The sequence below is a fragment of the Typopeltis vanoorti genome, chromosome 25, assembly GCF_054136105.1.
Source record: "Typopeltis vanoorti isolate ZY-2024b chromosome 25, IOZ_Tvanoo_1.0, whole genome shotgun sequence".
In the NCBI taxonomy this organism is placed as follows: Eukaryota; Metazoa; Arthropoda; class Arachnida; order Uropygi; family Thelyphonidae; genus Typopeltis; species Typopeltis vanoorti.
The window spans coordinates 29956368-29970905 of record NC_143573.1 but is presented as its reverse complement, the minus strand read 5'-3'; the positions used below and the strand labels follow the sequence as shown (position 1 = coordinate 29970905).

Genomic DNA, 14538 nt, shown 5'->3' with positions numbered 1-14538 from the left:
CAGTTAGAATTGAAGGAAGTACAGGAAGTTGGTTTAATGTTAAATCTGGTGTGAGACAAGGATGTACATTATCCCCTCTGTTATTCATTATCTATATGGATCACATTATGAAGGAATGTGGTATTAAACCTGATATCAAAATTCATCATCATCATCATCAAATTCCTGCCATGTACCCTCAAGGGGTGTACAGGATATGATAGTACTACATGAAAAAAATTACATCATTATTAATTTCCTATCTACAATTTTCCTCCAAATCAGTCTGTTACTTGTCAAGACTCCAACATTATCAGATCTTATATTTCTATTGTCTAGAGCACTTTGTATCGTATCAATCCACCTATATCTTGGCCTTCCTCTGGGTCGTTTTGCTGCCACCCTGGCAGAGAACACTTGTTTTGCTAATCTTTCCTCGCCCATTCTATTTAAGTGACCATACCACCTGAGATTAGCTCTGCTAACGCATTCCTGAATGCTGACAATGTCAAGTTCTTTCCTAATATCCTCGTTTTTAATATGATATTGCCATTGTTGCCATCTGTTCACGCCTATAATCTTTCTCAGGACTCTCATATCTGTGGTCTCTAGTCTTTGGTCAAGTGTTTTATTTCTGACCCAGCTCTCAGATCCATAAGTTAAAACTGGTTTGAACACTGTCTTGTATACAGCTAATTTAGTGTTCCGACTAATTTCTCTCTTATTCCATATGAATTTATTCAATTGACTTCCCACCATACCAGCTTTGCTGATTCTGTTATCCATTTCTATATTTAATTTACCATCTTCAGTAAAAAATCGTGCCTAAATAGCTGAAATGTTTTACTTGTTCCACAGGTTCTCCATTCACAACACAGTTGACATTTTCAATGATTCTGCCTATTTTCATTGTCTTTGTCTTTTTATTGCTGACCTTCATACCATATCTATTACAACAGCTATTCAATTTAGTCAGAGAATCTTGCAGACTTGTAGCAGATTTATTTAGAAGTATAACATCATCTGCATAAAGCAAAGAGCTGACATTAACATCTCCAATTTTGATATCATGTTTAATACCACTTTCCTTCATAATGTGATCCATATAGATAATGAATAACAGAGGGGATAATGTACATCCTTGTCTCACACCAGATTTAACATTAAACCATCTTCCTGTACTTCCTTCAATTCTGACTGCTGACTTACAACTCAAATAAAGACTAAGTATTGCTTGGTATAATGCCCCATTCACACCATATAACTGCAGCGTATTGAATAGCTTCTCTCTTGGCACCTTGTCATATGCCTTTTCCAGATCGACAAAACTTAAATACAGATCTTTGTTATATTCCCATGCTTTCTCGACTATTTGTCGTAAAGTGAAGATCTGATCCTGACAGCCTCTATTTGGCCTGAATCCAGCTTGTTCTTCACCAAGCTTTTCTTCCACAATTCTTCTCAACCGTTTCTCAAGTATACTTGCATAGATCTTGCCAGGAACACTCAGTAGAGAAATACCTCTGTAATTCTCACATTCAGTTTTATTTCCCTTTTTATATATGGGTATTATGAGAGCTCTACTCCAATCATCGGGAATTCGTCCCTCTGTCCAGGCTTTCTGAACTATGCAGTGCAGCCACTGTAATACTCTTATACCACCATACTTCTGCATTTCTGGTCGAATATCATCTACTCCTGCTGCCTTTCCACATTTCAAGCCTTTGATGGCTTTTTCTACTTCAAGTATGGATATGTATTCCTGACTGCATGCCTGGTCAGTGTTTTTTACCACTGTGCTGTCATCACTGCTTGTTTCATTTAGCAGTTTTTCAAAGTAATTACTCCATACTTCAAGGATATCTTTTTCTCCCGTTTTCATGTCACCTTTATCATCTCTAATTCCTTTTACAGCACTCTTTCCTCCATTCTTAAGTTTCTTCAACAACCTCCAGAATATTTTGCCACCTTCTTGATATTTATTTTCTATATTCTTGCCAAAGTCCTCCCATGACTTTTGTTTAGCTAGTTTTACACAGTGTTTAGCATTCTTGCATTTGTCTCTATATTCTCTAAGAGCAAAAGCTGACTTATTTGCCAGGAACTTTTGGTATGCTTTCTTCTTTTCCTTCACTGCCTCTTTAACTTCCTGTGTCCACCAGGGAGTTCTGATTTTTTTATCCTTACAAACAACCTCACCACATGCCTCTCTGGCAGAATCAATCAATGTTTTCTTCAGAGTTTGCCACTGAATCTCCAAGGTTTGGTTCCTGTTCTCAAACTCTTTCATTTTTTCTTCAATAATCTTTGTGTATTTTAGTCTACAGTTCACATCTGAGAGCTGCTCAACTTTTATTCGCTTTAAAACTTTCTTACATGTTATTCTTTTCAATATGAAATTCAATTTTATCCTGCTCAAGACTAAATAGTGATCACTTCCAATTTCAAATCCTCTGTACACTCTGGTGTCCTGCACCAGGAAGAAAACATCACTATCAACAATAACATAGTCAATGAGACTTTTCTTATTTCTAGCCTCTTCTCTCCATGTGAATTTGTGCACATTTTTATGTTGGAACATGGCGTTAGTAATGACCAGTCCATGTCCTGAGCAGAAATCCAACAGATATTTGCCATTATTATTAGCTTTGCTCTTTTCTCCAAATTTTCCCAAAATATATTTGTATGTCTGACAATCATTTCCTACTCTGCTATTTAGATCCCCAACAAGGACCAACTTTTCATTTTTCATTGTCAGTTGCTTTTTCTAAAGCCTCAAAAAATTCCTCCACTTCTACCTTAGTAGAACCTTCTGTGGGACCATAGGCACAAATAAGTCTCATTGTCCAGTTCCCCATTCTCATATTTGCCCACATTACTCTACTTGAGACTGCCTGCCATTCAAGAAGATTAGCCTCATATTTTGTGTTGAATATTATGGCTACTCCTTCTTTTCCTTGATTGTCATTGCCTGAATATAACATTTTGTATTTATTGCTCAGAAAGAGCTCACCAGTTTTGGTCTTTTTTGTTTCAGTCACCCCTATTATGTCGATCTGGTACTTATCTAATTCCTCAGCTAGCTCCATTTCTTTGCCATTCAGGCTTCTTACGTTGATAGTACCGATCTTTAACTCTGGTGATATCAAAATTGGAGATGTTAATGTCAGCTCTTTGCTTTATGCGGATGATGTTATACTTCTAAATAAATCTGCTACAAGTCTGCAAGATTCTCTGACTAAATTGAATAGCTGTTGTAATAGATATGGTATGAAGGTCAGCAATAAAAAGACAAAGACAATGAAAATAGGCAGAATCATTGAAAATGTCAACTGTGTTGTGAATGGAGAACCTGTGGAACAAGTAAAACATTTCAGCTACTTAGGCACAATTTTTACCGAAGATGGTAAACTAAATATAGAAATAGACAACAGAATCAGCAAAGCTGGTATCGTGGGAAGTTAATTGAATAAATTCATATGGAATAAGAAAGAAATTAGTCGGAACACTAAATTAGCTGTATACAAGACTGTGTTCAAACCAATTTTAACTTATGGATCTGAGAGCTGGGTCAGAAGTAAAACACTTGACCAAAGACTAGAGACCGCAGATATGAGAGTTCTGAGAAAGATTAGAGGCGTGAACAGATGGCATCAATGGCAATATCATATTAAAAATGAGGATATTAGGAAAGAACTTGACATTGTCAGCATCCAGGAATGCGTTAGCAGAGCTAATCTCAGATGGTATGGTCACTTAAATAGAATGGGAGAGGAAAGATTAGCAAAACAAGTGTTCTCTGCCAGGTTGGCAGGAAAACGACCCAGAGGAAGACCAAGATATAGGTGGATTGATACGGTACAAAGTGCCTTAGACGATAGAAATATAAGATCTGATAATGTTGGAGTCTTGACAAGTAACAGACTGATTTGGAGGAAAATTGTAGATAGGAAGTTAGTAATGATGTAATTTTTTCATGTAGTACTGTCATATCCTGTACACCCCTTGAGGGTACAAGGCAGGAATTTGATGATGATGATGATGATGATTTTCACCTGTGTGTCACAGGCATCTTCAGTACATTTTAAGCTCAAATTAAACAATAACTGACAATTCCAAAAAGCGCCTAACAAAAAAAAAAAATTTATACAATAAAAAGTTAGGAAAGTTTAGCTGATTTATAAAGTACTATCTCCCATAAAGGGGATAGACGTAAGCCATCGGATCTGTTTAAGTCAGGAGAATGAAGTAAAGTTTCACGTTTCTTCATAAAGGCATCCATGAGGAACAAACTTTTGTGAAGGACTCTTGTCTTTCTCAAATGAACTCTATGTCTAGTAAAGATGGCATGTTCTTGCAGAACATGCCATCTTCACTAGACAGAGTTCATTGGTGTTCTTCTATTCGGCTAGAAGAACACCGATCTTATATTGAATACTTTAAACCTGAAAAGTCTGGACTTGCAGAACATTCGATATTCTGCAAGTAAAAGAAAGAATGTATATGGCAGAATGAATTTAATGAATGCTAATGGTAGGGAGGTAACTGAATCAGTCAAAATATTAGAATTACTAAGTGAACACGTTGCAAGAGTATATCATCCAGGTGGTGATATTGTAGGAACGAGACAACCAAAGGCTTATATGGGAACTGAAGTAAATAAATGGAGGTGCATATCACATTACAAAACCTTAATGTGAATAGCTGTGGAATTGGATGGCATATAAGCTCGAGTTTTATGTGAAGCAACGAGAGAATTGTCAGTGCCCTTGACCATATTGTTTAATCTAAGTCTCAGCTCTGGGTTAATCCCAAGGGAGTGGAAAGATGAGAAAATAGTTCCACTGCATAAAGGAGGCTCCAAGACTAATGTAGCAAATTACCGACTGACCAGCATATCTGGAGTTGTCAAGGTATTGGAGAAGTTAGTAAAGAGCAAAATACAGGAATGGATGGATGGAAATGGGATGGATACTGTATGGAGGGGGGGGGGACAGCATGGTTTTGTGAAGGATAGGTCATGCCTCAGTAACTTGCTCATGTCTTATAATACAATGACAGCTGAGTTGGACAAAGGTAACGGGTTTTACAGTGATACTATTGGACTTTGCAAAGGCCTTTGGCAGGATACCACATGAAATTCTAATTAGTAAACCACCGCACATGGGGATGGATAGTTGATGGAGAGATATCAGAGAGTACTTTTAGAGCCACAGTTAATGCAGATGATGTCAAAATTTTGCAGGATGATTTGGATAGATTGGCAGACTGAGAAAGGAGAATGAGAAACAACGGGGGCCTTGTTTAACCAGGCGAAGCCCCAACCGGCATGAAATTCTGTCATGTTGTGCCAGCATTTTTTATTTTGGTTTAAGCTGATAAGAATACAATTTCAGCTGAATCCCAAATTGCCAGCCCATCCTCGTTTGTTCAGTATCCACATAGATACCTAACAGGGTGCACTATGAGAAGGTGAGGATTGGACATTAGGTCAGAAGCCCTGATCCGTACTCTGCAATACTTTAAGACTATGTAGAGGTCTCTTCTCAGTTATATAGCTTTAACCCTTAAGCACCCTTATCAAAAATAGCATCAGTAATTCTCTTACCCTCCTATTGAGCTGTTAAGACATGAAATAGTCACTAATCCACTCATAGAACAAATTTTTCTTTCTTTTAATTTTTTTTTGAAAAAGCCAACCCTCTTTATATATTTTGTAAAAAGTATAAATCAGCAGATCTTCAAATGCAATATTAACAAATTTCTTCTTTCTCCTCAGCTTCTTGCACATTCATGGCAATAATATATAGCTATCTACCATTTATCTCGTCTTCAAAACAACTCTTGAATTAACTGACCTTGACTATCAAATTCTGGTTGAGCACCATGTAATTGTACTATCTAACTTATTGTCAATTATCAGTAGATAACTGTACTATAAATTGATCAAATGCTGATGTATGGAATTACAAAAAAAAATAAAATAAAAATATTACTATCCATTTAAAGTGCAATGTATTTGTTAAGATAATGTATGCACTTATTATTATGTGTGTAGCGGAGTAGAATAGAGTTTCCCCATGATGAGTCCTTGAAGGTGTCACATAACAATATTACTAAGACTCTCAGAATGCATTCTCCACAGATAGCAAAAATTGCAAAATAACACTTGTTTATGTCTAAAATGCAGAAGTTTGGTGTCTCCACCTGCTCTCCAGTCAAAAGGCTACAGGTTCGAATCCTGCCATGGGTATGGATGTTTGTGATTGTCTGTGAAAATAGTAGTGGTGGAAGTCAGCAGTAGATGGCACTGGTGTAGACAGTACCATCGACAGGATGTAGCATAGAGGCAGCCTGCCTCACGGTGCTGCTTAATTAAGGGCACTCATTCAGCCATATTGCGGTAGGCACTGTATTAGGACAACAAGATATTTTACAACATCTGATGTAGATGCAATACAATTTGAAGAATTAAAAATACTCTCAAAAATAATACAAGAGAAAAGTGTAATATAATTAATTAATATTTAATTAATTAAACAAAACTCAGGATTGGCTATGGGTAGCCAGCTCTCCCCATACTAGCAAATATATTTCTTAAAGACTTAGAAGAAAAAGTGATTAGTTCGTCAACGCTAAAACCTAAAATCTGGCTGTGTTTTATTGATGATGTTTTTCTCATTTGGGAGCACAGCCTAGATAACCTTAATATTTTTCTGGATCATCTTAACAACTTTCATCACAAGATTAAATTCACCTATGAGCTAGAAACCAACAATTGTCTTGCTTTTTTAAACTTAAAACTTACAAGATGCTCTGACAATATCAAAATCTCCATCTTCAGAAAGCCTACACATACAGACAGATACCTTCATGCATCCTCTCATCAGTACCCTCCACAGAAATTTGGCATTATCTCCACCCTGGCACATCGAGCCAGATCATTATTATCGCACGAGATAGAGCTTCAAAATGAACTTAATTTTCTAAAAAGGACCTTTCTCAACAATGGTTTCACTCTAAAAAATATTGAGAAATTTCTTTTCTGCCGTCATCGACCTACTACGGAACTCTTCTTCCCCAAGAGCATATATCTCTTTGCCTTTTATCAGTTCCCTCTCTCCCAAACTGGCTAAAATTCTTAAGAAATTCAACATCAAAACATGTTTCACTACATTTCCTAAACCCCGTTCTATCCTCAGTCGACCTAAAGAAAAACATCACTTTCTTCAGTACCAGGAATTTACAAGATTATTTGTAATTGTGGAAAGCCTTACTATGGACAGACTGATAAATCTATCCTTTTCCGTGTTGAGGAACACAAAAGAGATATTTCCTACAAAAGAACCTGGGCTAGCGCTCTCTCCAGCCATGTCTTATTCTCAATAAGCTCCGACGAAGGCCACCAACATCTTATAGACTGGTCTCAAACTTCAAACATGTATAAATGTTATGATGAACTTGAGAGACGTATTCTTGAATCTAAAGAAATTGCACTCGATTCAACCCACATGAATAGTAGCCTCAGCTACAATTTATCTGATGTACACAATTCTGCTGTCCAGTACTGGCATTCACACGATATCTCACACACGCAGTTACATACAGCTGGAACTATAACACATACTGCAGTCTAAACTGTACTACAGTTTATAGTAGATCTGTTGTCATTATTATGTAATGTGTCTGTAGTTTTTTGTGTATATAATTGTTTGTAGTTGGACATCTGAAGAAGTTGTTTTATCAACGAAACTAGTAGTGTTCCTATTAAACCCCATTCTTTATTAATTTTCATATCATTTTCACCAAGTAAATATGAATCCTAATATATATATATATATATATATAAAATCATATAACCAAAATCTTGTAGAAATTTATCCCAACGTAACCACCACCCTAAGCATATTGTTAACAATTCCTGTTAGTGTAGCAGGTGCGGAAAAACGTTTTTCCAAGCTTAAACTGATTAAAAATTATTTGCGAAAGCAATAACTCAAGAAAGATTGGTTGGTCCATGGAGGTGGACGTAGCTTATTTAGAACTTATAAACAGTTTTATTGTGCAATATCCCCATAGAGCAAACATTTAATTAATATTATTATGTAATCGTTTTGCATTAATGTTTCTCTTGTAATAAAAACAAAATAGCAATTGGAGATTTTCTTATATTTTGTCTTATAATCCATCAGGGGCGATATTTAATTGTTTGCCTCAGGGCGCAATTTAATCTGGCGACTGCCCTAGGTGTAGATGATGAAAGTAGTTGTAATTGGTGGATTAAGTGGTCTTCACCACTTAATCCACCAAGAGTTGTAGAGTAGGTGCCCATCCCTCAATAGTCTTTGGACTCCATGGTGGTGTCATGTAATAATAATGCTCTCTGAATGGAAAAACCTGGCTTCTTTTCTGGGAGTGAAGAGCTTTAAACTGAAAGCAAATTAGACAGTCTCATATGGAAGTGGTCTATTTTTTTTTAACTCTAGAATCTTAGGTTTATCACCCCACAATTACTTTGTGGGATGAAAACCAATCAGAAGAAGGACATGCAATTTAAAAGGCAAAATACACTGGCCTCATAACCTTAATTGTTTCAGCTGTAATTCAAAACAGCCCAGCCTGCTGGGGGTTTCATTTCTTTAGACAATTTCAACATTCGTATACTCCAAGTAACACAAGAATTCTTTGGCACCTAGTTACATGTCCAAGGCACCAAGAACATGCTGTTGAGGAATGAGGCTTCGACATGCTAGCTTTCTAATTGTATTTTCTACATAGTTGTTGATCCTATGACCACTATATTTACATGCAGTTTTAGTGATTATGCACTAAAACTGCATGTAAATATATTCATGTCTACATAACACACTTTTTTATGTCACATAAATAACTGAGAAACCATTGTAACAAATCCATTACTTCAGTTAGGTAATGGATATAAATTACAGAAAGCCTGCAAAATGAAACCCATTACTATCTGAGCATGAAAACTGGGCAGCTTTATTACTAAATACAATAATGATAAAATGGTTATTTTTTGACCGCAAAAACTATAGAAGAATGAATGACTACTATTTGGGGTTTTTTTGGTCAAATTTATTTTAAAACTAAGTTATACCAACTAGTTTTGCCAACTGTGGCTGTTGGCTTCATCAGGGTAAAAGATGTATAAAAAAATAAGAACACTTAAATGCTAAAAACTGTTTACACTAAAACCATAAAATGAACTGAATACAATTGCATATTTATAAAAGCAGAAGAACCCGTACATCACACGCATAGTGCGTGTATGATCTACTAGTTGTTATGTAGGAACGTTCTGTAGTTGGCAGCAAAATTTAATTTTGGCATGTTGAAAGATCTAATGAGGGTCTTCCAGATCTCGGGCAAAATCAATTCTTGGTTTCTATTAAGGTTTTGTTCTGAACGGAGAACTGTTGTGGCTTCTTTTATAATTCGGGAGCAGAAGTCCTCCTCTAAGTAGGGCATTGAGCTTTTATCCCATTCTATCATATGGTTAATCCTAGCAAAATCAAAGGCTAACACCGATTTGTCTTCTCAATTATTATTCAGTTTTTATGGTTTTAATGTAAACAGTTTTTAGCGTTTAAGTGTTCTTATTTTTTATACATCTTTTACCCTGATGAAGCCAACAGCCACAGTTGGTGAAATGAGTTGGTATAACTTAGTTTTAAAATAAATTTGACCAAAAAAAAAAAAAACCCAAATAGTAGTCATTCATTCTCCTATGTACTAAATACAATATTTTAGAAATATAAAAAAAGGGATGCTGAACTTGAAATAAGCTAAAATCCAAGGCAAACATTGCTTTCGATAACAAAAACATTATCAGATCAACAACAACAACAGTCTACTAACATATTTCAAACCCAGGCAAATATACCACTACCACAAATAATGCCTACAGAGCGAAATGTAAAACATACAAATGAACAGCACTGAACAACCCATTTCATTTCACTGTCATATTTCTCTTGGAACATGCCAATCAGAATGCTATATTTAGCCATGTATCAGAATGTAACCCCTATACAAAAATAATATTTATCAACCAATGAACTTAAAATAAAGAACTTTTATTATTAAAAGACTAAGATATTAATTCAGTTTCCACAAAATTGGCGAGAATGTTAAAAGCTCATAATATCAGAGTGGTTTTTAAACCAACTACCATGATCAGACAAATCTTAAGATCACCCAAAGATACGGTACCATTCTTCAAATGTCCTAGAGTATATGAAATTCCATGCACGTGTGGCCTTTCTTACATTGGTCAGACAAGACAGAAGGAACGTGTGGGGGATGTCAATCATAATAGAATCATCACATCTGGTTTAGCTCATCATTTCTCAACATCAAATCACGTTATAGATTGGAAAAACAGTTCTATGCCTTACGTCGAGAATGACCAGATACAGAACTTTCAAAGAAGCAGCTGTGGTACTACGCACAGGCAATAATTTAAATAGAAATCAAGGTATTATTCTTAAAGACATGTGGAAAAATCTCATCATCTCTCTCAGTTCAACAGAACTACAATATACAAAAAACTACACAACACGTGGTCATGTACCGGATTCTGACTGAAGCATTTGAACACATGCACGCCATCAAACACTAATGATCAAATGTGACGGCCTAACAGTTACTAAAGTGTATGTTTTACATGTAACTTAATGCATTTGTTTTCACACCATTTCAGCCTTGAAAATGCTAGACAGTGGCAAGTAAAACTTGTTGGCTTTTTGTATATTTTATCATTTATCTTCTGGTCTTTTAACAATAAAAGTTCTTTATTCTGATACATCAGACCAAATATACACAATTTAACTAATGAACTTGCTATTTAATTAAATATATTTCAAGGAAATATATTATAAGGAACTGACAGTTATGAAGAATTTTTTATTAGTTGCTCACAACTAATTAGACCATAGGCACGCCTGTTATTATATAACAGACTAATTACAGAAGAATATAAGCAATTAACAGACATATTACACCACTATCAAATCAAATTTGCATGTACTGCCAGGAGGTTCGGAAGAAGGAGATTACCCGATATTAAAAGAAGTCATTGCAGCAGTTAACTCCTCAAAAATAGGAAAATCACCAGGAATTGATGGTGTCACAATGGAACTGATAAGCGAAGGAGGTGACACCATCACAGACACCTTGCTAAATTTATTCCAGGACGTATGGAACACAGAGACTTGGCCTTCTGATTGGCGAACTTCTGTCCTTGTACCTATTCCTAAAAAGGGAAACAGCAATAAATGTAGCAACTATAGAACAATAAGACTTATTAGTCTTATTGTTAAGCAAAATTAAGCAAAATCCTGTTAAAAATATTATTGTCAAGAATCAAAAAGAAAATAGAAAGCAGATTATCAGATCAACAAGCAGGTTTCAGGAAGTCCAGAAGTACAATCGACCATATCTTTACAATACACATACTAGGCGAAAAATACATAGAACATAACAAAATAACCTGTCACAACTTTTTAGACCTTCAAAAAGCTTTTGACTCAATATGGCACGAGGCATTATGGAAGATTCTAGAACATTATGGTACTGACAACAAAATCATTAGGATTATTAAATCTCTTTATTCTTCATCTGATATGAGAATTGAAATTAAAAATTACAGCAGTGAATCATTCTGGACAGAACGGGGGGGGGGGGGGGGGGTAAGACAGGGATGCATCTTGTCCCCTCTTCTTTTTAATTGTTTTCTGGAATGTCATAGATGAAGCTCTTTATGAATATGACACTATATTGGAGTTGGCGGACTAAGAATAAATAACTTATGTTTTGCAGATGATATCGATCTTCTGGCAGAAAGTGAAAAAGAATTACAAGAGATAACCAGCTGCATTTTCGGAACATTAAAAAAATATGGATTATACATAAACCTATAAAAAACAAAAACAATGATAACCTCAAAATCAGACATTAAATTCTTAAAGATACAAATTGGCAATAAAGCAAATTGAGAATGTAAACAAGTCCAATTATCTAGGAAGCACGTTGAGTCAAGATGGTCGTTCAAAAACTGACATTAAATACTGAATTGCTAAGGCAACCGTGGCCCTACAAAAGTTAAAACAATTGTGGGAAGATAACAGAATAGCAATCACAACCAGACTAAGACTAATTGACACCTTGGCGAATTCTATCCTCTTGTATGGTTGCGAGGCCTGGACTTTATTGAAAGAAGATGAGAGGAGACTTTTGAGAATCCCCTATACCGCTCACGAAACAAATGAAAATGTCTGAAAACTGACTGATTCAATAGATGGGAGAAAAAGGGAAAATATTCTGACAGTCATCAGAAGAAGACTGATGAAATGGCTTGGACATGTGGAGAGGGATAATGGCATTCCAAAACAAGCACTAGAAGGAATCGTTCTGGGACCAAGGGTTAGGGGCAGACTTCGATTAAAATGGACTGATAACATCAAAAAAAATGGACAAATTCCTCCCTTTCTCAAATGGCATCACGAACAAGAGACAGAGATGACTGGAGGAGGCTAACCAAGACTATCACCTACCAGCCATGAATGACCCAACAGTCCATTTAGGACTACGGAAGAAGAAAAAAACCTCCAAGAAGTCCTAGGACTCAAAGAAAGCCACTCAAACATTTTTTTTCCCTTTGTTTATTAACTGTATCCTAGACAGTTTGTCTGTCAGTCTGATTGGATTAAAATCCAATCAGACTGAGAAAAAAAAAAAAAAGGAAGAAAGAAAACAAAGCTGCTGTATTTTATATCCTGAGAATAAAGAAACTGGAAAAACAAGACATATGCACCCTCCAAATGGAAAAGGGAATATTTATATGGACTGTGTCAGGTGAAGCCAAAAAAAATACAAAATTTAGAGACAAAAAGTACTATTAATGAGTAGTAAATGGTAAATAGTGGCACTACTCTTCTTCCCACTTCTCTCTGTGTAGATGGACAACTGAGAAATGTAAATGGTGGGTTGTGATGTGTCCTTGCACAATGAGTACATGGCTGCTTGGAGGTGTCACATAATAAGAACAACATTAATAATTAATTTGGTTTATGGTGACACATCTGCAACTGATGTTATAATGCCGAGTCCATGGTCCTGCTTAGCAGTAAGGGTTGGAATCATTAGGGTATGATGCCAGAATATATCTTCTAACTGCATGTTCTCTAGGCAGTTAGTCTGTTGCCCATGATAATAAAAAAAAATATTTAAAAAATCAAGCATACCGAGGGGGGAAACCTTGCTGTACCCATACAAAACACTAATTCACCTTATATCACACTCATTTTAGAATATCAAGTGATAATCAAAATAATAATAATGTGTTACTGGTAAAGGAACACAATCGGATTTCAGAGAACTTATTATTATTATTTTATTATTTTATACCTCCAGGGAGTCCAAAGATTCATCGAGGGAGAATCTGCTAACACCATCGAACGAATGGTTCACTTCTAACTACTAACCGCGCTCAAACCTGCTTAACTTTTTGCGAGCCATTAGTAGCAAAGGCTCTACCAATCGACCAACCTTACGATTGAAAAATGGCAAAGTTTTCACTTCAATGTTTATTCTCATAAATCTTAACTGCTATAAAACATTTCCTCTTATCGGTTTTGTAAGGGTAAAAACGCTGCAGTTACCTCACCTAAAGCCGTATAGAAATACATATGGATCACAAAACAGGCTGACGCTAAGAAATAATTCAAAAATAAAAAATAAACTTGCGAATAAATATTCATATTTATTCTGAATATATTTATATTTAAGGCGCGGTTGATAAACTGTGTGTGTAAGTGGACCTCCCGCGATGAGTCTTTGACTCCATGGAAGTTTTTTTATAATACTGTAATAATAAAATAAACCTGCTGTATTCCATAAACTCAGAATGGAGAATAAACAAGAAAGGAATGAATGAATATTAGTTCAATTTGAATACCTGTGGAGGATTTGATATCAAACCATCCCCATTAGTAAAAACTGAAGTTTCGTCTGACTTCTCTTCGAAAATCCTTTCAATATTTTCATTTTCTTCTTTTCTCTCGTCGCCTTCACCATATAGCCAAGCATCATCATCATCTGCAGCCGTCGCCATTTCAGCTAACTAGGTCCTCTAGCGTAAAAAACCAGTCATAATAAAGCGGGGGAAAATGTTTGTTTCTTGCCAATGCATGCGATTCAGGAATGCAACGGTCTGTAGAAAACATCCGAAATATGATATTAATGCTTCAGAAGTAGCTAAACAACTGTAAAAATCTAAGCATTTTCCATACAAAGGTTATTTATACGTATCCAATATGACTGAGCCACCACTAACTTCCACCACCTCCTTCACTGTATAACTAAAACTTCCAAACCCACTGTCTCTCTTCTCTATAAACATTTTTTTTTCTTTTAGAAAATAAAAAAAGAAATATTTCCAAAATGCAACACCCAACAGAACACCATATAGGAACAGCATAACACTTACAGTTAATAAAACTAAAAAAATCCCTTTTCAACCCAAATGAATCATCTGTG

General features: G+C 35.7%; 1 protein-coding gene across 1 annotated transcript in view; it reads right to left on the bottom strand.

Moving 5' to 3' along the window:
* Positions 1-14146, bottom strand: part of LOC150092630 (uncharacterized) — a 100600-nt gene extending 86454 nt beyond the window's left edge. Inside the window, exon 1 of the mRNA XM_090414640.1 lies at positions 13958-14146. Within this exon, the coding sequence (XP_090270766.1) occupies positions 13958-14113 (156 nt within the window). The 5' untranslated portion in view covers positions 14114-14146. The remainder of the gene's footprint in view (positions 1-13957) is intronic.
* Between the last annotated feature and the right edge of the window lie 392 nt (positions 14147-14538).